The 25,336-nt window shown below is 37.6% G+C and overlaps 1 protein-coding gene across 1 annotated transcript in view; it reads right to left on the reverse strand.

The window, feature by feature from the left end:
• LUZP2 (leucine zipper protein 2) overlaps window positions 1–25,336 on the reverse strand; it is a 483,423-nt gene that overhangs the window by 235,156 nt on the left and 222,931 nt on the right. The window contains exons 3-5 of the mRNA XM_065936761.1: window positions 21,358–21,428; window positions 14,379–14,460; window positions 6,141–6,203 (exon numbers count right to left, since the gene is read on the reverse strand). Of these exons, the coding sequence (XP_065792833.1) occupies window positions 6,141–6,203; window positions 14,379–14,460; window positions 21,358–21,428 (216 nt within the window). The remainder of the gene's footprint in view (window positions 1–6,140; window positions 6,204–14,378; window positions 14,461–21,357; window positions 21,429–25,336) is intronic.

Genomic DNA, 25,336 nt, shown 5'->3' on the forward strand with positions numbered 1-25,336 from the left:
TGTGTGTCTGAAAATATCTGAATTATAATACTTTAGGGAAGACAGGATTATAACTTTGAGGACTCAGCATATAGTTGAGGAAATAATTCATACAAAAGCAAAGCTAAAATCAGATTAAAAGATAGGCAAGAGGCCACATATACACACAAAATATTGTAATAAACACACATGTACACAAATGGATACTCTATAAATGTTACTTGGAGCATATCTCTCAACTACTCAAAACCCTTCAATGATGGCTTAATTTATATTCAAGCTAGTTGGCACAGACTCTAATTCTTTTTTTAAGAAAAATTAATACACACACAACCACATTTTGTAACATTGTTTCCACAATGTGAGCAGTTTTTCATAGTGTTAATCCCTTTTTCCCAAGGAAAAATTAAAGTAAACAAGTTAGAAATAAAACAAACAAATCCTCTCTGTTTCTAAAGTTCATTGCAGCTCTTGGGAAAACAAAACATAGGTTATGTTTTGCTAATCAGACATGATCCTTGCAAAATGTAGATACAGCAATTAGCTACATGGGTTAGCCATTATCTGATGCACAGGGTTATGGTTATGCGATCCTGGAGTCCCCTGTGATGGAAAGGTAACATTGGCTGGCAGCTTCTTAAACTTGGCAGGGGTAGCCCTGCCCTGAGACAGCCAGCTCTGAGGTTTGTTTGTGGAGTTATTCCTAAAGCTAGTCTACAAACAGTATGTACACCTCTCCTAATATTTTGTTGAGGTCTCTAAATAGCTTAATAAGTCATTTTCTTATCAGAGGTTGCTTTTTTTCACATCTGAGAGCAGTGATTGACACATGGCCCCTAAAATCCCATGTTTTACTTTTCATATAACTGGATATGTGCCAGTAGTCGTTTGGAATTCTTTGGAAATCCACAGATTGGTCCAGTGACTTGACCTCTAGCAAAGTTTTTCCCCAGGCTTTATAACAATAGAAATAGAGCAAAACATTAAAGAAGATTAAATCAGTTATTAGTAGGAGATAGAGAGGGCAGGTTAATATTTCAAAGTTGGGTTAAACTATATGAGTCATGTGAAAATCAAATCAGCAAAATACTGAAGACTATAAAGAACGGAAAGCAGAGCCATGAAATAGTATGAGGGAAAACCTACTATAGAGAGTAGCTTTGACACACTTGATTTCTACCACTGGACAGAGTAAGGTTCAGTTTTATGGTGCCTGGTTTCATTATTACTACTTTTAAAAAACATGATTTCTTATTTTTATTCTTACCTTGAACTATCTTGAATAATTTTCATGGAAATAATCAATCATAAGAATCTATATTAAAAGTAACCATCACAGAAAAGAGCAGGGGTGGGGGGCAAGCGAAATATCAATAGCCTCAAATATGCAGGTGACACCACCCTTATGGCAGAAAGAGAAGAAGAACTAAAGAGCCTCTTGCTGAAAGTGAAAGAGGAGAGTGAAGAAGTTGGCTTAAAGCTCAACATTCAGAAAACTAACATCATGGCATCTGGTCCCATCACTTCATGGGAAATAGATGGGGAAACAGTGGAAAGGGTGGCTGACTTTACATTTCTGGGCTCCAAAATCACTGCAGATGGTGACTGCAGCCATGAAATTAAAAGATGCTTACTCTTTGGAAGGAAAGTTATGACCAACCTAGACAGCATATTAAAAAGCAAAGATATTACTTTGCCGACAAAGGTCCATCTAGTCAAAGCTATGGTTTTTCCAGTTGTCATGTATGGATGTGAGAGTTGGACTATAAAGAAAGCTGAGTGCCGAAGAATTGATGCTTTTGAACTGTGGTGTTGGAGAAGACTCTTGAGATTCCCTTGGACTGCAAGGAGATCCAACCAGTCCATCCTAAAGAGATCAGTCCTAGGTGTTCATTGGAAGGACTGACGTTGAAGCTGAAACTCCAATACTTTGGCCACCTGATGCTAAGAGCTGACTCATTTGAAAAGACCCTGATGCTGGGAAAGATTGAGGGCAGGAGGAGAGGGGGATGACAGAGGATGAGATGGTTGGATGGCATCACCGAGTCAATGGACATGGGTGTGGGTGGACTCTGGGAGTTGGTGATGGATAGGGGCCTGGCATGCTGCAGGTTCATGGGGTCGCAAAGAGTCGGACACAACTGAGCAACTGAACTGAACTGAACTCACTAATTTAATACAGAATATAATTTAATGTAGTATTAATATAAGTTTTAATATTAATCTAATTCTAGTATTACCAGGCTTCCCAGGGGGACCTAGTGGTAAAAAATTCACCTGCAAATGCAAGAGATGTAGGAGGCACAGGTTCAGTTCTTCGGTTGGGAAGACCCCCTGGAGTAGGAAATGGCAACCTACTCCAGTATTATTGCCAGGAAAATTCCATGGAGAAAGGAACTTAGCAGGCTGCAGTCCATGGGGCCACAGACAGTTAAACAGGACTGAGCACAGTTCAAATATTTCCAGCTATGTGTTCCTTTAAAAAATTCTAAATATTATCAAACTTTCACATTTCATTAAGTAGTTTCAAATAAATCTGAAATGCTTGTCCCAATGCTTAATTTTTCCTCATATTTCAATAACTATGTATTAACCTATTTCTCCCCCGAGCCTTTCCTATGTCTAGGACCACTACGTGAAAGTTTCTCAGTCATGTCCAACTCTTTGCGATACCAGGGACTATACAGTCCGTGTAATTCTCCAGACCAGAATTCTGGAGTGGGTAGCCTTTCTTTTCTCCAGTGGATCTCCCCAATCCTGGGATCAAACCAAGGTCTCCTGCATTACAGGCAGATTCTTTACTAGCTGAACCACAGTTCAGTTCAGTTCAGTTTAGTCGTTCAGACGTGTCCAACTCTGTGACCCCATGAATCGCAGCATGCCAGGCCTCCCTGTCCATCACCAACTCCCAGAGTTTACTCAAACTCATGTCCACTGAGTTGGTGATGCCATCCAACCATCTCATCCTCTGTCGTCCCCTTCTCCTCCTGCCCCCAATACCTCCCAGCATCAGGGTCTTTTCAAATGAGTCAACTCTTTACATGAGGTGGCCAAAGTATTGGAGTTTCAGCTTTAGCATCAGTCCTTCCAATGAACACCCAGGATTGATCCCCTTTAGGATGGACTGTTTGGATCTACTTGCAGTCCAAGGGACTCTCAAGAGTCTTCTCCAATACCACAGTTCAAAAGCATCAACTCGTCAGCACTCAGCTTTCTTTATAGTTCCACAAGGGAAGCCCAAAATAACTGGACTGGGTGACCTATCCCTTCTCCAACAGATCTTTCTGACCCAGGAATTGAACTGGGGTCTCCTGCATTGCAGGCGGATTCTTCACTAACTAGAGAGACTTATTTTATCCTGTAAGAAACAACAGGTAAAATTAGAAGTGACAATGGAGAGAAGTTGTTTTAAATGTGCAAATCAAAGAGAATTCTAAGTTTTGGTGCAACTTTTCATATTTGTTATAACTATATAATACCCAAATACAAAATGAAAAATAAATAATTAAGTGCAAAAATGGATGACTTTGGCTCAGATCATAAACTCTTATTGCAAAACTCAGAGTGAAATTGAAGAATGTAGGGAAAAATAAAAACCCACTAGGCCATTCAGGTATGACCTAAATCAAATCCCTTACAATTATACAGTGGAAGTGACAAATAGATTCAAGGGATTAGATCTGAGAGACAGAGTGCCTGAAGAACTATGTATGGAGGTTTGTGACATTGTACAGGAGGTAGAGATCAAGAAAAAGAAATGCAAAAAGGCAAAATGGTTGTCTGAGGGGGCCTTACAAATAGCTGTGAAAGAAGAGACGCGAAAAGCAAAGGAGAAAAGGAAAGATATACCCATTTGAATGAAGAGTTCCAAAGAACAGCAAGGAGAGATAAGAAAGCCTTTCTCAGTGATCAGTGCAAAGAAATAGAGGAAAACAATCGAATGGGGAAGACTACAGATCTCTTCAAGAGAATTAGAGATACCAAGGGAACATTTCATGCAAAGATGGCAACAATAAAGGACAGAAATGGTATGGACCTGACAGAAGCAGATGTTAAGAAGAAGTGGCAGGAATACATGAAAGAACTATAAACAAAGATCTTAATGACCCATATAATCACAATGGTATGATCAGTCACCTAGAGCCGGACATCATTCACGACACTTCAATCTTCTCCCCCACATCCCTTTATACGCGTATGATCTCCCTCACCTCTTCACATTTTGTTTAATCAATTTACCTTTTTATTTTCTTACTTCTGAACAAAAATCTTTTGGGCAGTAGACGTCCATATAATTTTACTGTGTAGAGTATGGATCCATTATTTTGTTCAATTTCTACATACTGATTATTTGTCAAAACAATAAATCTAAAATTTCAAGGAATTCATACAAACGAGTTAAACTAAAAGCATTCAGTTTATAATTTCACCGCTAGGTTTTGTTAGAGAAGTCAAAAACTTTTTCTAGTTATAAATTATCATCTTGCAGATTTTCAATAGGATGAAAGTAAACAGCAAATTTACTTATTAGACTTACAGTTGGCAGTCATTACTTCTGAAGAGTTGTACCGCTTTTAGAATTATTCTAATCTACACACTAGGAAATTAATGTTAAACTTAAAATATATCCCCTGGAAGCAAATAAAATATTTTATTAATCCTCATCTGCAACTGTTATGAATAACTTAAAGTTTGATTATGAAAAAGCTTCTCATTGGTTGAATTCTAAATTAAAAAAAATTATCTATGATTAAAAGTTAACTGATAATACATATACAGACATATAAATTAGCCCATAATCCTCTCATTATTATACAACCAAGTTTATATTGTTCTGTGTGTGTGTATGGGTGTCTGTGTACAAACCCAAATGTATTTTCTTTCCTATTTTAATAATGGTTTTAATTTTGCTTTAAATATTCCTTTTACTTTAAATGACCCATGGAAAGTTTTAGACGTGAGTAGTGTAGCCCTCTCTGAACCCCAGTGAACAAGAAATTATCTAGTACGCCCAGTATTTCAGCAACTCTACTTTGCTGACATTTTCCACTATAAACATTAAATCCAGGAAGATTTAGGTCTCAAGAAAATCATTATCAAGTTCATCTCATTAGACTTCCTTCAGAAGAGTTAGAAGAAAAAATCATTAGAAAGAAATGGAAATATAATAGAATCATAAGAAAGCCACTTAAAACTTTTCTTGTTTTCCTTTCTCATGTTTTTGCATGTATGATACATTTTTTGCATGCATGATCAATCATTTTAATGTAATAATCAGAGGACAAATGCTAAATCTTGATACCAAGACATTTATAAAGACTATTTTTTCAACCTGGACATAAAAGTAGTATCAATTTAGGAATAATGTAGCTCATCCATTGCTGAAATGTCACAAAAAAATTGAAGAAGGAAGGAAGGGAGGAAGGAAGGAAGGAGAGTAAAGGAGAATAGTAATGACTTATGCAATTGATTAAGATTTAAAATCAACCTAGTGCGGTTGATCAAAGAAGATGCATGACTAAGTAATAGTTTAATTAATGGTTTAATAGTCCTACAGAACTAATTGCAGTCAAGAAAAAAAGAAATAAAGAGGTGAAATATAAATGCGAAAAAATTTAGAAAATAAAGTAGTTGTATAACAAGATGGACAAAAAATTCAAAAGAGAAAAAAATGCACACTGCATTTTATAGGGTCCTTACATTTTAAAGACTGTAAGGAAAGTCATTACAACTTATTTGCTTGTGTTCAGGTCTCTTTAGTCTAAAATTATCTTACATAATTTTTTCATGCTAGATTGGCTTTTCCTAACATGAAGTCCATTTCTAATTAACTTTCTTCTTCAGCTCCTGTGACAGAATTATGTAGACAAATACATTTATGAAATAAAAATAATTTTTAATATTGTCAAAACATTATTAGAAGGATAAATAAATTGGAGATTATGAACTAATAACATTATCACATATGTGATATCACATATCACACATATCACAATTAAATGAGGAATTATCCTCTCTGAAATTCTTAACCTTATAGTTTCTCTCTATTAGTACACAGCTAAAGGCCAAAAAGTAATGTGAACAATACTCTAAAGTTTATGGCAAATCAAATTGTGCATATTCTCTGACTTCCATAAAACTCCCTGAAATATAAGTCTTACCTCATTCTGGAGATCTCGAATCATTTTGCTCTTTCTTTCCATTTCAGTCTTTAAAAAATGAATCTGAAAATAAAGAGGACACTATATAGATACATTTCACATTATATTTATAGCTTTTATAAGTTTATTTTCATAATTTTTGAAGTATAAATAAATGATTATCTCTGTCAACACATATGGAAAAAGAACAAAGGATTACAATTTTCATTAACCAAACTTTTATTGCCCAATTCATAAATATATCTGCTAATTATATAAAAATACTCTTTTCTTATTTAATAAGAAATTGCATTTCAATTGAGAAATGCACATTATGACTATGATTCTTTCACCTGTATAAAGCTTTTTTTTTTCATTTATTTTTATTAGTTGGAGGCTAATCACTTTACAATATTGTAGTGGTTTTTACCATACATTGACATCAATCAGTCATGGATTTACATGTGTTCCCCATCCCGATCCCCCCTCTCGCCTCCCTCCCCATCCCATCCCTCTGGGTCATCCCAGTGCACCAGCCCTGAGCACTTGTCTCATGCATCCAACCTGGGCTGGTGATCTGTTTCATCTTGATAGTATACTTGTTTCAATGCTGTTCTCTCAAAACATCCCACCCTCGCCTTCTCCCACAGAGTCCAAAAGACTGTTCTATACATCTGTGTCTCTTTTTCTGTCTTGCACATAGGGTTATTGTTACCATCTTTCTAAATTCCATATATATGCATTAGTATACTGTATTGGTGTTTATCTTTCTGGCTTACTTCACTCTGTATAATGGGCTCCAGTTTCATCCATCTCATTAGAACTGATTCAAATGAATTTTTTTTAATGGCTGAGTAATATCCCATGGTGTATATGTACCACAGCTTCCTTATCCATTCGTCTGCTGATGGGCATCTAGGTTGCTTCCATGTCCTGGCTATTATAAACAGTGCTGTGATGAACACTGGGGTGCACGTGTCTCTTTCAGATCTACTTTCCTCGGTGTGTATGCCAAGGAGTGGGATTGCTGGGTCATATGGCAGTTCTATTTCCAGTTTTTTAAGGAATCTCCACACTGTTCTCCATAGCGGCTGTACCAGTTTGCATTCCCACCAACAGTGTAAGAGGGTTCTCTTTTCTCCACACCCTCTCCAGCATTTACTGCTTGTAGACTTTTGGATAGCAGCCATCCTGACTGGCACATTATGACTATGATTCTTTCACCTGTGTAAAGCTTAATTTTTAAAAATATGGTTCCTAAACAGGGCTAGAGTCTAGGGTTGGGCCTAGGAACCTCTTTTATTAAAACACTCTCCAGGTATTTCTGACATATGGACAAGTATGAGAGGAATTGCCAGTGATGATCCTTACCTGAAGCATGGAACCTTATAAATACTGTGCTAAAGAAACCAAGAGGTTTCTGCCTATATACAATATTGTTGAAATCTGTATCCAAATGGTAACAAAATCTAAACCAAACAATTTTTGATGGTCAAACTACATATAAAATAGAAGCAGAAGCCTGAGAACCACTATGTCCATCAGTTCGGCCACAACAATTTTCAAAGTTAAGTTTGAATCATGAAGATACTGACAGCGACCTGAAAATGTGAGTTATACTCACTATCAATTTGATGGATAAAACAAAGGTATCACTAGAAGGACTTGCTGACAATCAAAATTAGATATGTGTGCAAAGCAGTATGTTCCCCCCCCCCCCCCCAAAATAGCTTTTATCCCCATTTCTTCTGCTCTGGGCTGGTGTCAACTTACTGGTTACCACTGTTATGGGCTGGACCAACTCTTGTGGTTCTGTTTATCACTGCAAGATGCCTTCAGCAATAACCCTCAGGAAAGTTTGAAAAAAAAATAAAGGTTTATGACTTATGAGTCCAAGAAATAACATGGTGTAGTTGGAAGGCATTTGTGAGGAGAGAGAGCGAGAAGGAGTCCATGGACCTGGGGTTCTGTTTTTATTGGGGTGGAGGGTGGGGGCCTAGGGTTTCAGAATGTTCACTCTTTATTGGTGACTTTAAAATATGGTACATATACACAATGGAATATTACTCAGCCATTAAAAAGAATACATTTGCATCAGTTCTAATCAGATGGATGAAACTGGAGGCTATTATACAGAGTGAAGTAAGCCATAAAGATAAACACTAATACAGTATACTAACGCATATACATGGAATTTAAAAAGATGCTAATGATAACCCTATATGCAAGACAGAAAAAGAGACACAAATGAATAGAAAAGACTTTTGGACTCTGTGGGAGAAGGCAAGGGTGGGATGATCTGAGAGAATAGCACTGAAACATGTATATTATCAAGTGTGAAACAGATCGCCAGCCCAGGTTGGATGCATGAGACAAGTGCTCAGGGCTGGTGCACTGGGATGACCCAGAGGGATAGCATGGGATGGGAGGTGGGAGCAAGGATCGGGATGGGGGACACTTGTAAATCCATGGCTGATTCATGTCAATGTATGGCAAAAACCACTACAATACTGTAAAGTAATTAGCCTCCAACTAATAAAAATACACGAAAAAAATTTTAAAAAATTAAAAAAAAAATATGAGTGGCAATTTAAAGTGCAGAACAGAAAATCACTAAACAAAAGTCAAGAAGCCCCAAAGGTCAGTTAACAAACTTAAATTAACCAAAACCTCTGGGGGCGGGGTGGGAAAGGCTCACTGGGGAGCAGAGGTGGGAGGTACAGCTGATTCTTCAAGTCAGTGGTTGGCTAAGTGTTTATTGGAGAAAGGCCTTTTTGAAGTGGTTGCCTCTTTGAAGTGGCCACCACTACAATCAAATTTTTTTAATTAAAAAAATTTATTAAAAAAATAAAACAAAAAAACAAAACAAAACAAAAAAAAATTTATTGCAGTATGAGTCAGACACTTAAACTACAAAAAGAAATACAAACCATCAGGACTTATAATACTCTACCTCATTACTTAATGGGCACCAGAAAATTTTGATATGTACAGATTTGTCTTTAGTTTTGGTTATGAACTATTTAAAGCCATCTTAGTTGTCTGAATAACCTGGTGTTTCAGTGATGTCATCAAAGTGAAATTGTTAGTTGCTTAGCCATGTCCAACTGTCTGCAACCTCATGTACTGTAGCCCTCCAGGCTCCTCTGTCCATGGAATTCTCCAGGCAAGAATACTTGAGTGGATTACTATTTCCTTCTCCAGGGGATCTTTCCAACCCATGGATCAAACCCAGGTCTCCCACATTGCAGGCAGATCCTTTACCGTCTGAGCCATCAGGGACCATGAGGACAGTGACCCCATATTATCTTATCAGTGATGCCACAATTTTCCCCAAATCCTCACATTTTGATACTATTTATTATATGTTCTCCATAATTAAGTCTTAACTTTAATTAACAGTGTAATGAAGATATACTGCAATGTCAAGACTCAAAAAAGGATAGGGACTTGGAAATGCAATGTTCAGTTATTCAGGACCTACAATACATTCAGAATATTCAAAAGTCATAGCATTTTGAAACCACTGGTCTAGAATCCCAGCAGGTTTTAAGATTCCTGGAAAATCAGAAGTGAAATAGTTCTGAGAGACAGAAAATAACACTTATTTACATTGAGTAAAGAACAGATGGCCATAATTCCTTATTCTTAATGAGAGTCAGAGCTTGAAGCTAATTCTTGCCTTTGGACTAATTATGTCTCACTTAGGGCAAGTTAAGCCATAAAAATTAACAAGAGTGGTGAAATGCATCCAGAGAGCGTTAATGGATTTAATTACTCTGGCTACACCTGATAGATCATTCTTTCTTGCTGTTTGTTAGCTTTTTCATACAGGACACAAGTTTGTAAGATTTGCTACTCCCTTATCTGCTTAGAGATAAAAACAGATGCTCACATGTTCATAAAAAGTATTTGCAAGTGGAATTAGATCAAGATAGCTTTATTTTTAATTTTCATTAAAATGCTTTTTCATTTGAATTTTCAAAATTTTGTCTTCTTTTATATTTTTGTGATTTAAAAGTACTATCACCTTCAAGTTTTATAACATTTTATTATGGACTTACTGGGGATTTTCAGGTGGTGCTAGTGGTAAAGAACCCGCCTGCCAATGCAGGAGACACAAAAGATGGGAGTTTTATCCCTAGGGTTCTGATCTCGGGGTCAGGAAAATCCCCTGGAGGAGGCCATGGCAACCCACTCCAGTATTCTTGCCTGATGAATCCCATGGACAGAGGAGCCTGGCAGGCTGTAGTGCATAGGGTTGCACAGAGTCGAACTTACTAATATAGGTATTTGCAACATCTTTTGCATAAAATATGCAATCTCCTTTTATGGAAAAAGGCAGAGTAATTAGATATGAAATCAAGGGCGACACATAAGAGTATTTGCTCCTAAGTCTAAAATAGCATGACAATATTTACAGAATCAAATTCAGATGTTTTCCCTCTAGTTGGAAATGAACAGTTTAAATTCCTCACTGTCCCCTTCTTATCCAACATTAAACTACATCAAGTAGAGTCTTTCTAGCAGAAAGAATATTCACTGAATTATTTGCAACAATTAAACATATATACATATTTAATCTTCAATAAGGAGAAAAGGCACAAACATTTTGAGTCTTTACTAAAGTTTGGAAGTGAGGAGTCCCAATAGTATGAAATCTATCTTTTTCCAGATTCTACCAGATGTACATTAAAAAAAACTACTGCTACTAAATAAATATATTTTATTCCCATATTTGTTAAGCTTTCTGTCATCTATTTTTGTACTTTGACTTAGGACTTATTAGTCATTCAACTCAAAGCACAAACATATTCCCTCCAAAAGACAAGCATTATTTATTTCCTCAGGTGTTTGCATTCTTGATCTTGATGATATATATTGTTAATATAATCTTGAATTTGCTCTTATAGAAATTTTACATGTACATTCATTATTGGAAAAATAGCTATTAATTTACATATATAGCTATTAATTGATTTTGGAATCATAAGTGATGATGTTCATAAAATTAGATGAAAGTTTTCAAACTTTTTCTATTTTTGAGAAAGTATTTGCCTATATTTGAAATTGGGTCTCAGGTGGCGCTAGTGGTAAATAACCTGCCTGCCAATGCAGGAGACATAAGAGACTTGACTTCAATCCCTGGGTCGAGAAGACCCCCTGCAGTAGGAAATGGCAAGCCACTCCAGTATTCTTGCCTGGAGAATCACATGAACAGAGAAGCCTCATGGGCTACAGTCCATGGGGTCACAAAGAATTGGACACAACTGAAGCAAGTTAGTCAATATTTGAAATTAGCTGATCTTTAAAAATTGGTAGAAGTCACCTTCCGGCCCTGGAATATATGGGAAAGGAGGTCTTCCAGCATAATAAAATTTTGAATGTATTCAGTTAATCAAGTATTACATTTCTTCTTGCAAAAATGTTAGCATTTTATATGTATTCATCTAGGAATTTACATGTACATTTTAAATGTACCAGTGTCCTGCTGCTCATAATAACTTTTTTTTATAATAACTTATTTTGTTAAATTCCTATTATGACTATTAGCTCTCTTTTAATTAAACATTTTAAAATTGGAGTATTTTTATTCTTAATCTTTCTCAAAGTCTATTTATCAGTCCTTTCAAATAACTTAGTCATTTTTTTTCTATTTTATTGTCTTCAACTTTTATAACACTCTCTTTCTTACACTGATGTTTTGCTTTATCAATAACTTCTTGAATTTTTGTTGCTAGTATTCTTTCTGGAAAAAATGCATGTAAAACTCTGCATCTATCTCAACTATTACACTGGCATATGGTGTCTTCATTATTATTATTTCTTTATATATTTTATTATTTCTTAGTAACTAAAGAGTTATTAGAAAATGTTTTATATATTTTCCAAACACAAGGAATTGTTTAACCATTTATTTAAACATTTATTAAAATACATTGAAACTTTTGCCATCAGTAATTTTTTGCCTACATTATTCTTTCAATTGGAAAATTTATTTATTACAATTGTTTTCTTTCTATTGAGTAGATTAAATTTAGTTTCTATTATCTACTATATGCCAGATAAAAATTTAGGGTAAAAAATAAATTTAGGGTAATCATGCATGTTATTTTAATTTGAATTATTCCCCGAATTCTTCAAATAAGGAAACTTGCAGGTTAAATAACTTAATTTTATAGACAATAGATGGACCACTGAGCTTCCCAGGTAGCTCAGTGGGTAAAGAAATTGCCTGCAATGCAGGAGACACAAGTTCAGTCCCTGGGTTGGGCAGATCCCCTGGAGGAGGGCAAGGCAACCTACTCCAGTATTCTTGCCTGGAGAATCCCACGGACAGAGGAGCCTGGCGGGCTACAGTCAGTCCATAGAGTAGCACAGAGTCAGACATGACTGAAGTGACTTAGCACACACATATGTCCAAAGAAATAGACACTAGTGTGCACTGTAGGTTTAGGTTAGCAGTGAGTGCTGCCGTGGCATAACAGAGAAGAATGAAGGTGCTCATCTTTACTGGTGGGCTGGACAGATAACAATGAATTTATTAAAAGGAAATAAATGTGCCTAGGAAAATCAAGTCATTATTACAAAGACTGTCTCCAGGAAGCAGTTACTCCAGATGACAGACAGGGCTAAGTTTCAGAGGCAAAATTCTATACTTAGATTATTCAGATTATTCAAGGAAGCATTGCCAAAGAAAGGCAGGCGTTTCTGCTAATTCTCAAAGGGGCTGGGGTGCCAGGTAATCAACCTGGATAGAGATACTGTATTAGCACTGTTTCTAGCCTCTGTAAACTTGAAGCTTTAACTTCTATCTTGCACACATATGCAGACAAGCCTTATTAAGGACAGCCCAATAATATGCTTGAGTCAGCCTATCTTCACCTCCTGCCTTCCTCACCATTGCTCCTTCCACACCCCCTAAAAATAATACACTTTCTGGGGGCATGCTTTTCAAATGCAAACTAACCAATACAGAGCCTGTAGCCCCAGCCACACCTTGTATTGGGTTCTCACACTCCAGGACACTACATAAGTGCCTTAATCATAAAGGATGCCTTAATCGTCCTTTGAACCAGGTACCAGACAAACAGCCCCTGTGTCCCAGAGCCTGCTGAAATCATTCAAACTGGCCAATCGTAGACCAGCTTACCTCGCTTAACCCTTTCCTTCCCACGGAAACCACAACAGAGGCTCTTGTCCACAGTTCCCCCACCTTCATTTGCCCCGGGACTGACCTGGGGCTTCCCTGCATGGTCCCTGGTCATGTGGCATGTCACCCTTCTTGGCAACTGTGGGAAATAACTATCTTTCCAGATGTAGTCATTTCCTGATCTGTTGCTCTTGTGCGCGCATGCTTAGTTGCCTTAGTCACGTCCAACTCTTCACAACCCCATGGACTATAGCCCACCAGGCTCCTCTGTCCATGGGATTCTCCAGGCAAGAATACTGGAGTGGACTCACCATGCCCTCTTCCAGGGGATCTTCTTGACCCAGGGATCGAAACTGACTCCTATGGTTTCCTTACTATAGGTGGATTCTTCACCGCTTAGCCACCAGGGAAGCCCTTCTGTTGGTCTTACTATACCTTAAAATTTTAATTAATAGACTATACTTTAAAAAAGACTCAGGTCCTCAAATAAAATAAACACTTCACTCCCCATAAATTGAACATAAAGGGGGAACAGGTAGAAATCTAGTTTCCAGCACTACTATCCAGACCACTATCCCTCCTGCTTATGGGGAATATTAGTCATAAAAATTGAAATATGAAGGTCAAGTGAACATCATTTTGAGAGAGAAAATCTGGAGGGGAGATTGATTCTTAAACCTTGGGGTGTATCAGGATCACCTGTGGAGATGATTAAATAGGCAGATGGTGTAATCCCACCCTTGAGAGACATCTATTCAGTGGTTGTAGGGTATGGCTTAGGGCTCTGGATAGCTTAACTTAACTCAAGGTCACATCCCAAAATTCAAGGGCTGCTGATATGGGGCCTGACACCAGCACTCTTGTCCTCAGTTTCTCATTCATAAATAAGGGTTGGGAATTAGCAGACCCCTAAGAAGCAAATACATATTATTTTTGCAATGAATGCTGATGAAGTATGTTTTATAATCTTGGTGATGGTGTTTTATTTATTGTATTTTCATTTTTATTTGTTACAGGTGTGTTTGTTCAATAGTGATTTTGGGGGAAAAAAATTAATGAACAATTCTCCAGTCCCAAAGTAAAGGACACAAAAAAGAAACACTTACAGTAGCCTCTTGTTTTTCTGCTTTGTCAGCTGTCTCCTTAAGCTGATTTTCCAGGGCCTCCTGGAGAGCCTTCATTTGTTCTCTTGTTTAGGAGAAAACAGAGAGGAAAAGAAAGACATAATATAACTCTGTACACTATGAAATAAGATTTCACTGCACATATACATTTCAGAAATATAACTAGAATGTATAGAGACAAAGTTAAATATACAGGATCGCATCTCAGGATTCTGGTAAAGAGTACTGTCTCCCATGGAAGCTCTAAAAGCAAGCTGTATTTAAGAGAAATTGCCTTGCTATTGTGTCTTATAAGAATCCCACTGTGAGAGCTGCATAATGTGTCAAATCATATCAATAAAATAATTAAAAGTTGGAAAGCTAATTTTAGTGACAGCATGCTAGGGTATGAACATGCTGTTCAGGAAAAAAAAAAGTTATCACAGACTTGCTGATAGGATAAAATCATCATTTCCTTGGATGCCCCAATTGACTAATTCTAAAGCATTATGTTTTAGACATCTTGTGTAAGGTCTGAGACTTTTTGTAAAAACAAAGAGAAAAAAAAAAGATTTATTTCTAATGTGAAAGCTCATTTATTGGGGATAATAAAAACACATGTCTGCACACATATACACACTGTGTCTCAAGCTCACTCGGACACACGGACCCTGTCTCACATTAAAAATTAAATTCTTTCATAAATATGCATTTCCTCCAAAGGTTTAGGATTTTCTCAATGATGACAGACTTTATTATCTTTCTGTGCCTTCATTGTAGCATCTAAGCTATCACTTCAGATAGCAGATAACAGCATATGAGTGAAGCATGCGTGTTAAGTATTGTAGTGTGTTAAGTATGGCTAGAGGACTAAACTCCTTCAAAGCAACAGCAACGACCAGATGAAAACGTAGCATAAAATCTAAAATTCCCAGTCTAGTGCCAAAAGACAACTTCTGGAACAAAAATATTTTCTTGGTGTGTAACCACAATACGGAGACTATGGAATAGGAGGGTATACTCTGAGACTCATTTTTATCCATCTATAAAATGGGCATAATGACAGAACTACCTCATAGATTTGTAGTGAGGTTTAGAAGACAATAAGGCAGGCAAAATGCTTGGAAAATAATCAATACGCATGAGCTCACTGTCATAACCACTGGTACCACTAGAGGTCCCTGTGTTCATTCTTTGACTAGCACATCCGGAGCAACCGCAAGCTGCTCTTTCACGCGGAAGAACTTAATGAGGCCTCCAGTTCTCTTATCTAGAAACTCCTAGGTCACACTCTCAGTTTAGGACTATCCATGGAAGTCTATACGATTGTTGGAATCAATCTGGATGTTGTTTATCAAAGCAAAACATAATAGGAACAACTTATAAAATAATTACAGTCACTTTGGTTCTTAGATGATTTATGCATGATCGGGTAAAACTTTAATATGCTTTCATTTAAAGTGGATTTTAAAAGTCTGTTCTGTACTTCTGTATTTCTTTTTCTGTTTTGCATAGAAGGTGAGGGTGGGATGTTTCAAAAGAACAGCATGTATATTATCTATGATGAAACAGATCACCAGCCCAGGTGAGATGCATGAGACGAGTGCTCGGGCCTGGTGCACTGGGAGGACCCAGAGGAGTCGGGTGGAGAGGGAGGTGGGAGGGGGGATCGGGATGGGGAATACGTGTAACTCTATGGCTGATTCGTGTCAATGTATGACAAAACCCACTGAAATGTTGTGAAGTAATTGGCCTCCAACTAATAAAATAAAATTAAAAAAAAAAAAATAATAAAGTGGATTTTAAATCTCAGTTTCCCTTACAGCCTGAAATAGGTTTCATTTACTAAAACTGTTTATTAGAATGAAGTGTCACATGCGCTGACTGTGCTAAGTCGCTTCAGTTGTGTCCGACTCTTTGCGACCCTATGGACTGTAGCCCGCCAGGCTCCTCTGCCCATCGGATTCTCCAAGCAAGAATACTGAAGTGGATTGCCATTTTCTTCTCCAGGGGATCTTCCTGACCCAAGAATTGAACCCTCATCTCTTAAGTTTCCTGCATTAGCAGGCGGGTTCTTTATTTATTTATTTTTTTTCCATTTATTTTTATTAGTTGGAGGCTAATTACTTTACAATATTGTAGTGGTTTTTGTCATACATTGACATGAATCAGTCATGGATTTACATGTATTCCCCATCCCGATCCCCCCTCCCGCCTCCCTCTCCACCCAATCCCTCTGGGTCTTCCCAGTGCACCAGGCCTGAGCACTAGTCTCATGCATCCAACCTGGGCTGGTGATCTGTTTCACCCTAGATAATATACATGTTTCGATGTTGTTCTCTCAAAACATCCCACCCTTGCCTTCTCCCACAGAGTCCAAAAGTCTGTTCTGTACATCTGTGTCTCCTGTGGTAACGATAACCCTATATGTAAAACAGAAAAAGAGCAGGCGGGTTCTTTACCGTTAGGTGAAACCTGGCAAACCCCAAAAGTGCCACATACGAACACTTAAAATATGGATTTCCATTACTGCGTCTGACATTTTTCACAATGAACACTTGTGACATAATATAATATGAATGCCTACTGATATTGTAGGCTTATAGTACACCAGGCACTCAATAAACTTCACATCAAATTGTAGTATCTTATTGCAAATGGAAAACTGATGCATAAAGAGGTAGTGGAACTGTGTTCTGGACCATATGTGCTCAAATTCTAGAGAGTCATTATAATATCTCTATTGAAGGAGAGAGACAGAGAGAAAAAGAAGGATGGAAGGATGTACGTTCTATTCCTAACACTCAAAGATTCAACAAGTACTGAATAAAAATACAACAGGACTATTAAGTGCTGTGTGCTTTCTCGCTCAGTCCTGTCTGACGCTTTGTGACCCCATGGACTGTAACCAGCCAGACTCCTCTGTCCATGAGGATTCTCCAGGTAAGAATCCTGGAGTGGGTTGTCATATCCCCATCCAGAGAATCTTCAAAACCCAGGGATCAAACCCAGGTCTCTGCCTTTGTAGGAGGATTCTTTACCATCTGAGCCACCAAGGAAGCCCGAGAATATTGGAGTGGGTAGCCTATCCCTTCTCCAGGGGATCTTCCTGACCCAAATCAAATCATGACCTCCTGCACTGCAGGAATATTCTTTACCAGCTGAGTTATCAGGGAAGCCCTAGGACTACTATATTTCCAACTAAAAGCTTTTATATTAAAGTCTTATAATAATTATTCATTACTTCTGGATTTTAAAATTCTCATTTTTATTTTTAAAGTGATACTGTTTTAAATTATAAAATATAAATTTTATAAAATCCACTATATGCACATATATATTCAAAAACACCCACATACTGACATCTATAGGCAATAGGGAGTAAGGAAAAAAAAAGTAAACTGCAAAAGCTGTTAACAAAAACTGGAGAAACAAAATTCTGCACATTTTCACAGCAAGGAAAGCTATCCATCAGAATGGCAAGGCAGTCCTTTTGAAACTTTTGAATATCTCCATCTCCTCTTAGGTTTTTCAAGCTTATTTCTGCACATTCTCACTGCTCTCATGCTTTAGGTGGCCCCCAACTCCACAGACTTGGTGAATTTTACTCCAATGAGAAATTCTTGCTGACTTGCTCAAGGACCATCCCAGTCCACCAAGTGTGACTTGCACAGAATAGAGCTCCTCTTGGTTCCTATTTGGCACTGAACTGAAGCTTGAATTCTAAAGAACTGTGACAGGCTTCTCCAATGCTGAGTATATTTAGCAGAGAATTTCATGGTTACAAGGAATTTTAAAAGGCAGCTCTTTCACACATCTTCCATTTCCAATTATAAACATAAAAATGCCTCACCCTACAGGAAGGTATTTTTTTCGAATGGTTACCAGCCTGGACTGCGGTAACATCACAGAAAGAAATCTTGCTGCTATCCCAGGCATTCATTTCCTTTTCAGAGAACTCAATATAGTAAAATCCTTTAGTCCAAAACTGCTTTCTCAGAATCTCTATCCAGCAACCATTGTAGAGCATAAAATATATCATTTGTTTTTATTTTCAAGACATGCATGCATGCTAAGTGGCTTCAGTTGTGTCTGACTCTGTGCGACCCTATGGACTGTAGCCCACCAGGCTCCTCTGTCCAAGGGATTCTCTAGGCAAGAATACTGGAGTGGGTTGCCATTTCCTTCTCCAGACTTCAGAGTGCTCTTCTATCCCCGAGTCTATTTTGTGGTTGCATACTCTCGTTCTTCACATAGTATGGCTTAAAAGTCTCTCCATCAACTTGAGGATTCTTTTATGAATACTGCCTAGGCTGTCTAAATATTTCTGTAAGTGTAAAAATCAAGAGTCAATGCAACTTTCTCTCTCTCATGTAAAATTCTGTGTGCATGTTTGCACACCCACACACACTCCTTTTTCTGTACCTCTTGGTGGAAAGACACGCTGCTCTCTCTACCTGGTTATTTATGGCCACCTCATATCCTCTGAGTTTACTTACTTAAAATCTAGTACAGCCAAACAGAGAGATTTCAGTAGTTGCTTCTTGGCACACAATTCCAAGAGGGAAATTCTAATTGATTCAGTTTTGTTTTGGTGGCCACCTTGAGCTAATTAACTGTATCCAGTGATATCAGAGTCAGATAAAAGGTAGTCTAGAGACCACTTCTCTAGGGAAGGGCCAGGTGGTAATCCCAGAGGACAAAGAATTACTGGGAACCAGGTATATACCTAGATGGCATCTGCAATACATTATAATCTTCCCAGCTCTGATAATATTTCTAAATTTGCAATCAGTTAATACTTTTTATAGTCTGAGAAGGTTTTTCTCTTTTACTATTTTTCAATCTCTCTTATTTTGGAAATGAGATACATAGCTTCTTTCACATTCAGATAATCACAATTTTTATATATCTCTAAACAGAAAAAAACACATATCAAATGCATTATACTTTTGAGAAATCACCTATTGGTAGGTGATTTATTTGAATTTTCCATTCTGACTTTGTGCATTGCATAAGTTATGCATTTTAAACAAATTTTATAATTTTGGATGAAACTTTGAAAGCATAATTCCAAATATTTGCTCCATTAAATTCATTCACTGAAAGACTTGGTCCATCATCTGCCATTCGTATACCATGCCAAAATACAGATGATGACCTGAAATTCTTAACAAGTCTAGTCATATTTTTCCATGTTTACATGGATATTTGGAGTGTCATGTAGAAACAGCCTTCGATAACTTAAGAAAATAGCAGCAAACTAAAGGAATAGGCTTCTCCTTTTCCATATCATGCAGAAGCCTGTCTCCTCATCTATGTCTCTCGTGCAATAGGAAACCCTGACGCTGTTGCTTTCAGGCCCCGATGCTCACAGATGAGATCTCTGGGTCCTCTTCTCTAGGCCACCTTTCCTCCACCTGGTCTGTGTCTCTTTCTTTCTGCCTTGAATGGTGTTGTCAGAATAATTCCCCTAAAATAAGTTTTAAATTACAGCATCCTTTTTCAGAGCTACCTAAACGAGCCTTCTGTTGAAGTCCACTTTCAGCCAACCTTCAAGAATGGCCCCCATCTACACATGACAGCCTCATTTTCTAATCTTTCCTAACTCACTCTGTCCTCTTTGGTCAATGCAATCCCCTCACTGGTGTTGCCCATGGATTATGCAGAAGTCATTTCTATTTTTATGTTTTTGTTTATTATCTTTTCCAAACGTGGGAGAGTCTGCAAAAACTAATAACCTTCAATGACACTTGGTCTGCTTTGATTAGTTATTCCTATTGGAAATATGGTTTATAATTCTCCACCAACTCAGTGAACCACAAATGCTTATGTGTTTTAAAAGGTGGATTATTTCAAACCAGTAAAATAGTTTAAAATTATGTATGTTTGAACATATGCTCAGACCTATATTTTACATGAGATCTTTTTAATGTTGGACTCTGGAGAGAATTTCATGTTCAAGAAATGAAGATTTCATTTAAATAATGAAAAGAGTCAAGATGAGATGCTCGATTTGATATTTTTAACATGTCATTGCCTCAGTGACATGAGGTTTCTGGGTCACGAGGCAAAGGCAGTGGAGAAGATACCAGGTGGAAAGAAGAGGGTACACAGTAGTGTCTGCCAACTTCTCAAACAGTTTTCTGCTTTGGATAGGCAAACTGACTTGAAAGGGTATGACTATAGGTAAGATACAGCAGAGCAAATTCCAATTTAATGCAACTCTCAGCAATTTGCTTAAGCATTTTGAGCAACAATTTCCCATTTATTGACTGGGGACAATAATTACTACTCTATAATTGTGGTATTGAAACAAAAAACATATGTATATATATAAAAAACCAGCAGAGCCTCTAATAAATGCATAACAAATTACAAAGGCTAGCTCTTTTATACCTTATAATACCTTGGCTTTTTTGTGTATTTGTTAGACAAGCAGTTTCAAGTCATACAGTTGTTTTTTTTTTTTTTAAATACTAGGTATAAATCTAGCTCATACTTCACTTCCTTCAAAAATAAACAAACGGTAATAAAAATGTTCAGATTCTACTATGCTATTAATAAAAGTACCCCATTCCTTACCAACCCAATTATCACCAGGATGAAGTTGTGATACTAGTAAAAATGGCCCACTATGTCAAAGCTGTTGGATCTGTATATTGATGGGCAGATTTATGGCTCCATCTTCTAAGATAATAGAGGAACGTACTCCAGATCCTTAATAGCTGAATTGAGAACTGCAGATAGGCATGGTCACTATCAGCATCACTCATCACCAGGGAATGCACTAGAAATGCAGAATCTCAAGTGCCACCCTATATATAGGGTGTGTGTGTGTGTGGATTCTCATATATTAAAGTGTAAATAAGTTATAAAGAAATGAATGCATTTAAAATAAACTTATTCATGTAAAGTTGCTGAATGAATTTTGGCAACGGAAAAAATGAACTGAGAGAATAAAAGGAGAACACAGCCTTACCTTTGTTTCTGACCTATTTCCAGAAGCTTCTGAACATCAGTTTTAGCAGATATCTCATCGTTTTTCAAATTCTGATAAGAAAATTGGGAAAAGGAAGTCTTATTCAGGTGATAGATTGAAGCGGACTTTACTGTTAGGTTTATGGCACAAGGCGTGCCCTGAAATAAGAATGCGCAAATGAGGCTGTGATGGTCCCCGTGGCTCTCAGGACGCACAGTTTGACACCAACTAGTGAAAATGCTACACAATGAATGAAAAGGAATGAACTGAGGTTCAGTCTTTAGAGGTTCAATGAAAGAAGAAGTACTCTCCAAACATCTAGGTGTTTTTTAAAATGAATATGTCTGTATTTCTGCTTAGTCACTCAGTTGTGTCCGACTCTGCAACACCATGGACTGTAGCCCATCAGACTCTTTGTTCATGGGATTCTCTAGGCAAGAACACTGGATAGGGTTGCCATTCCCTTCTGCAGGGGATCTTCCTGACCCAGGGATTGAATCCCAGTCTCCTGCATTGCAGGTGGATTCTTTACCATCTGAGTCAGCTCCATAATGGAATATAAAATATATTATCTGTTCTTCATTCGAAGTTTTACCATGCTCTCTGTAGGCATGTTAAGCTTATTTTGGCATAGTTTCTACAAACAAAAGGAGACATAAAAAACCTCTCTACATAGGTTAAATAATAATACGTTCAAAATCAAAGCAGTAAATTGGTATGTACCTATTTGGGCGTGTCTATTATTTATAAGTAATGCATTAGAATATATATATATAATATATATATATAAAACTAGGACCAGTCCAAATTGTAATGGTACTGTATAGGTAGTGTATTAAGGAAAAAATACCACCTCACTCATTGGTGTTTATTTACTCTGGCAAATTTAGCATTGACAGACTGTGAATCAGAACAGACAACTCCCCTGAGCTTTTCTCATTAGGTAAGCTGTCTTGTTAAGCCTTCCCTAAGAACCTTCTTATTTATATCCAATAAACTATTTAACATGGTAACAGATCCTTCTTGATATTGAAAGTTGAAATAGAGACAATAATATTGTTTGTAGGAAGAGCAGCTATGACAAGTAAAACATTAACAATAACAAGAATGGCAAATACTTTGTTTACTTAATATTTATTTAACATCAAATGCATGATGTCTTCCTTCACCAATTTCTTATCCTAATGGTAGGAACAATTTTCATACAGTAAGTTAAGCATTTTGATAGGCATGTTGTAGAGTGAACTTCACAAAAGAAGAATCTTTCCTAAAATGATTGAGGTCATTATTAGGAAATAGCTAATAAAAGATGCTGTGTTTATTTGCAAAGAGTGCATGTATGCCTGCTAAGTTGCTTCTGTAATGTCCAACTCTTTGTGACCCCATAGACTGCAGTCTGCCAGGCTCCTCTGTCCATGGAATTCTTCACACAATAATGCTAGAGTGAGTTGTCATTTCCTTCTCCAGGAGATCTTTTCAATTCAGGGATCGAATTGGAAATCAATCCCACGTCTCTTACATCTCCTGCACTGGCAGGTGGTTTCTTTACCACCAGCACTAGCCCTTGGAAAAAACAGCTTGATAAAGAAAACAGGATCTGTTTCACACTTGATAATATACATGTTCCAATGCTATTCTCTCAGATCATCCCACCCTCACCTTCTCCCACAGAGTCCAAAAGTCTGTTCTATAAATCTGTCTCTTTTTCTGTCCTGCATATAGGGTTATCGTTACCATCTTTTAAAATTCCATATATATGCATTAGTATACTGTATTGGTGTTTATCATTCTGGCTTACTTCACTCTGTATAATGGGATGGGGAGGGAGGTGGGAGGGGGATCAGGATGGGGAACACATGTAAATCCATGGCTGATTCATGTCAATGTATGACAAAAACCACTACAATATTGTAGAGTAATTAGCCTCCAACTAGTAAAAATAAATGAAAAAAAAAAAAAAAAAAAAAACAGGATAAAGGAGTGCTGTGGGGAAATCATCAAATTTACATTTCAAATTTACATATGCCCCATGGCCATATGACCTGGGGCAGGTCACAAAATCTGCCTTTCAACTTTCTTGTGTGATAAATTGTGGGATTAGTTCCAGAAAAACATCTACTTCTGTTTTATTGACTATGCCAAAGCCTTTGATTGTGGATCACAACAAACTGTGGAAAATTCTGAAAGAGATGGGAATACCAGACCACCTGATCTGCCTCCTGAGAAATCTGTATGCAAGTCAAGAAGCAACAGTCAGAACTGGACATGGAACAACAGACTGGTTCCAAATTGGGAAAGAAGTACATCAAGGCTGTATACTGTCACCCTGCTTATTTAACTTACATACAGAGTACATCATGAGAAATGCTGGGCTGGATTAAGCTCAAGCTGGAATCAAGACTGCCGGGAAAATATCAATAACCTCAGATATGCAGATGGCACCACCCTTATGGTAGAAAATGAAGAAGAACTAAAGAGCCTCTTGATGAAAGTAAAAGAGGAGAGTGAAAAAGTTGGCTTAAAACTCAACATTCAGAAAACGTAAGATCATGGCGCCTGGTCCAATCACTTCATGGCAGATAGATGGGGAAACAGTGGAAACAGTGTCAGACTTTATTTTTGGGGGGCTCCAAAATCACTGCAGATGGTGACTGCAGCAATGAAATTAAAAGAGACTTGCTCCTTGGAAGAAAAGTTATGATCAATCTAGACAGCATATTAAAAAGCAGAGATATTACTTTGCCAACAAAGGTCCGTCTAGTCAAGGCTATGGTTTTTCTAGTAGTCATTTATGGATGTGAGAGTTGGACTATTAAGAATGGGGAGAGCCAAAGAACTGATGCTTTGAACTATGGTATTGGAGAAGACTTTTGAGAGTCCCTTGGATTGCACGGAGATCAAACCAGTCAATCTTCAAGGAAGTCAGTCCTGAATATTCATTGGAAAGACTGATGTTGAAGCTGAAACTCTAACACTTTGGCCACCTGATGCGAAGAACCGCCTCACTGGAAAAGACTCTGATGCTGGGAAAGATTGAAGGTGGGAGGAGAAGGGGACGACAGAGGTTGTGATGGTTGGATGGCATCCCCGACCCAATGGACATTAATTTGAGTAAACTCCAGGTGTTGGTGATGGACAGGGAGGCCTTGCATGCTACGGTTCATGGGGTCACAAAAAGAAGGATACCACTGACAGACTGAACTGAACTGAACTAACAGTTAAATAAACTGTGGGATTTCAAATTTAGGGTTTCCCAGGTAACTCAAATGGTAAAGAATCTGCCTGCAATTAAGGGAGACCCGGGTTTGATCCCTGAATCAGGAAGGTCCCCTAGAGAAGGCAATGGCAACACACTCAAGCATTCTTGCCTGGAGAATTCCATTGACAGAGGAGCCTGGTGGGCTACAGTCCATGGAGTTGCAGAGAGCTGTACACGGCTGAACAACTATTACACACAAAATTTAGAAAAGCCACAGAGGACAGTGAAGGACAGGGGAGCCTGGCACGCTGCAGTCCATGCGGTTCCAAAGAGTCAGACACAACTTAACGACTTAACAACAACAGTAGACAGTTATTGGAAAACTCAAAGGGGTAACAGATGTGTGACATAACTTTGCAAAAATATGCTTATTCATTTGGCTATCTGCTATACTCTGGCATTGTAAAGGAAATCAAAATTAAAAAGTCACCATCTTTTCTTCGAGAAATTGAAAAGGTACAACACATGAAATAAAGAAATATAAAAGTGAAAAGAGTAGGTAGACAGATGGGACTCTGCAAAGTGTATGCAATTAAAGAGCAGGACAGCACTTAATAAATTATTATTTCTCCAGCAATGGCAGAGAAGGGAGATGTACATCTTGGAAAATAAGTTTGATGACTTTAAGGATACTAAAGATTGATATACCTAATGACTAATCAATATGATGTTTACTGACTGATCAGTATTACTATGCCATTCAGGTGTTATGGTTACAGA

The sequence above is a fragment of the Muntiacus reevesi genome, chromosome 5 (assembly GCF_963930625.1).
Source record: "Muntiacus reevesi chromosome 5, mMunRee1.1, whole genome shotgun sequence".
Classification (NCBI taxonomy): Eukaryota; Metazoa; Chordata; class Mammalia; order Artiodactyla; family Cervidae; genus Muntiacus; species Muntiacus reevesi.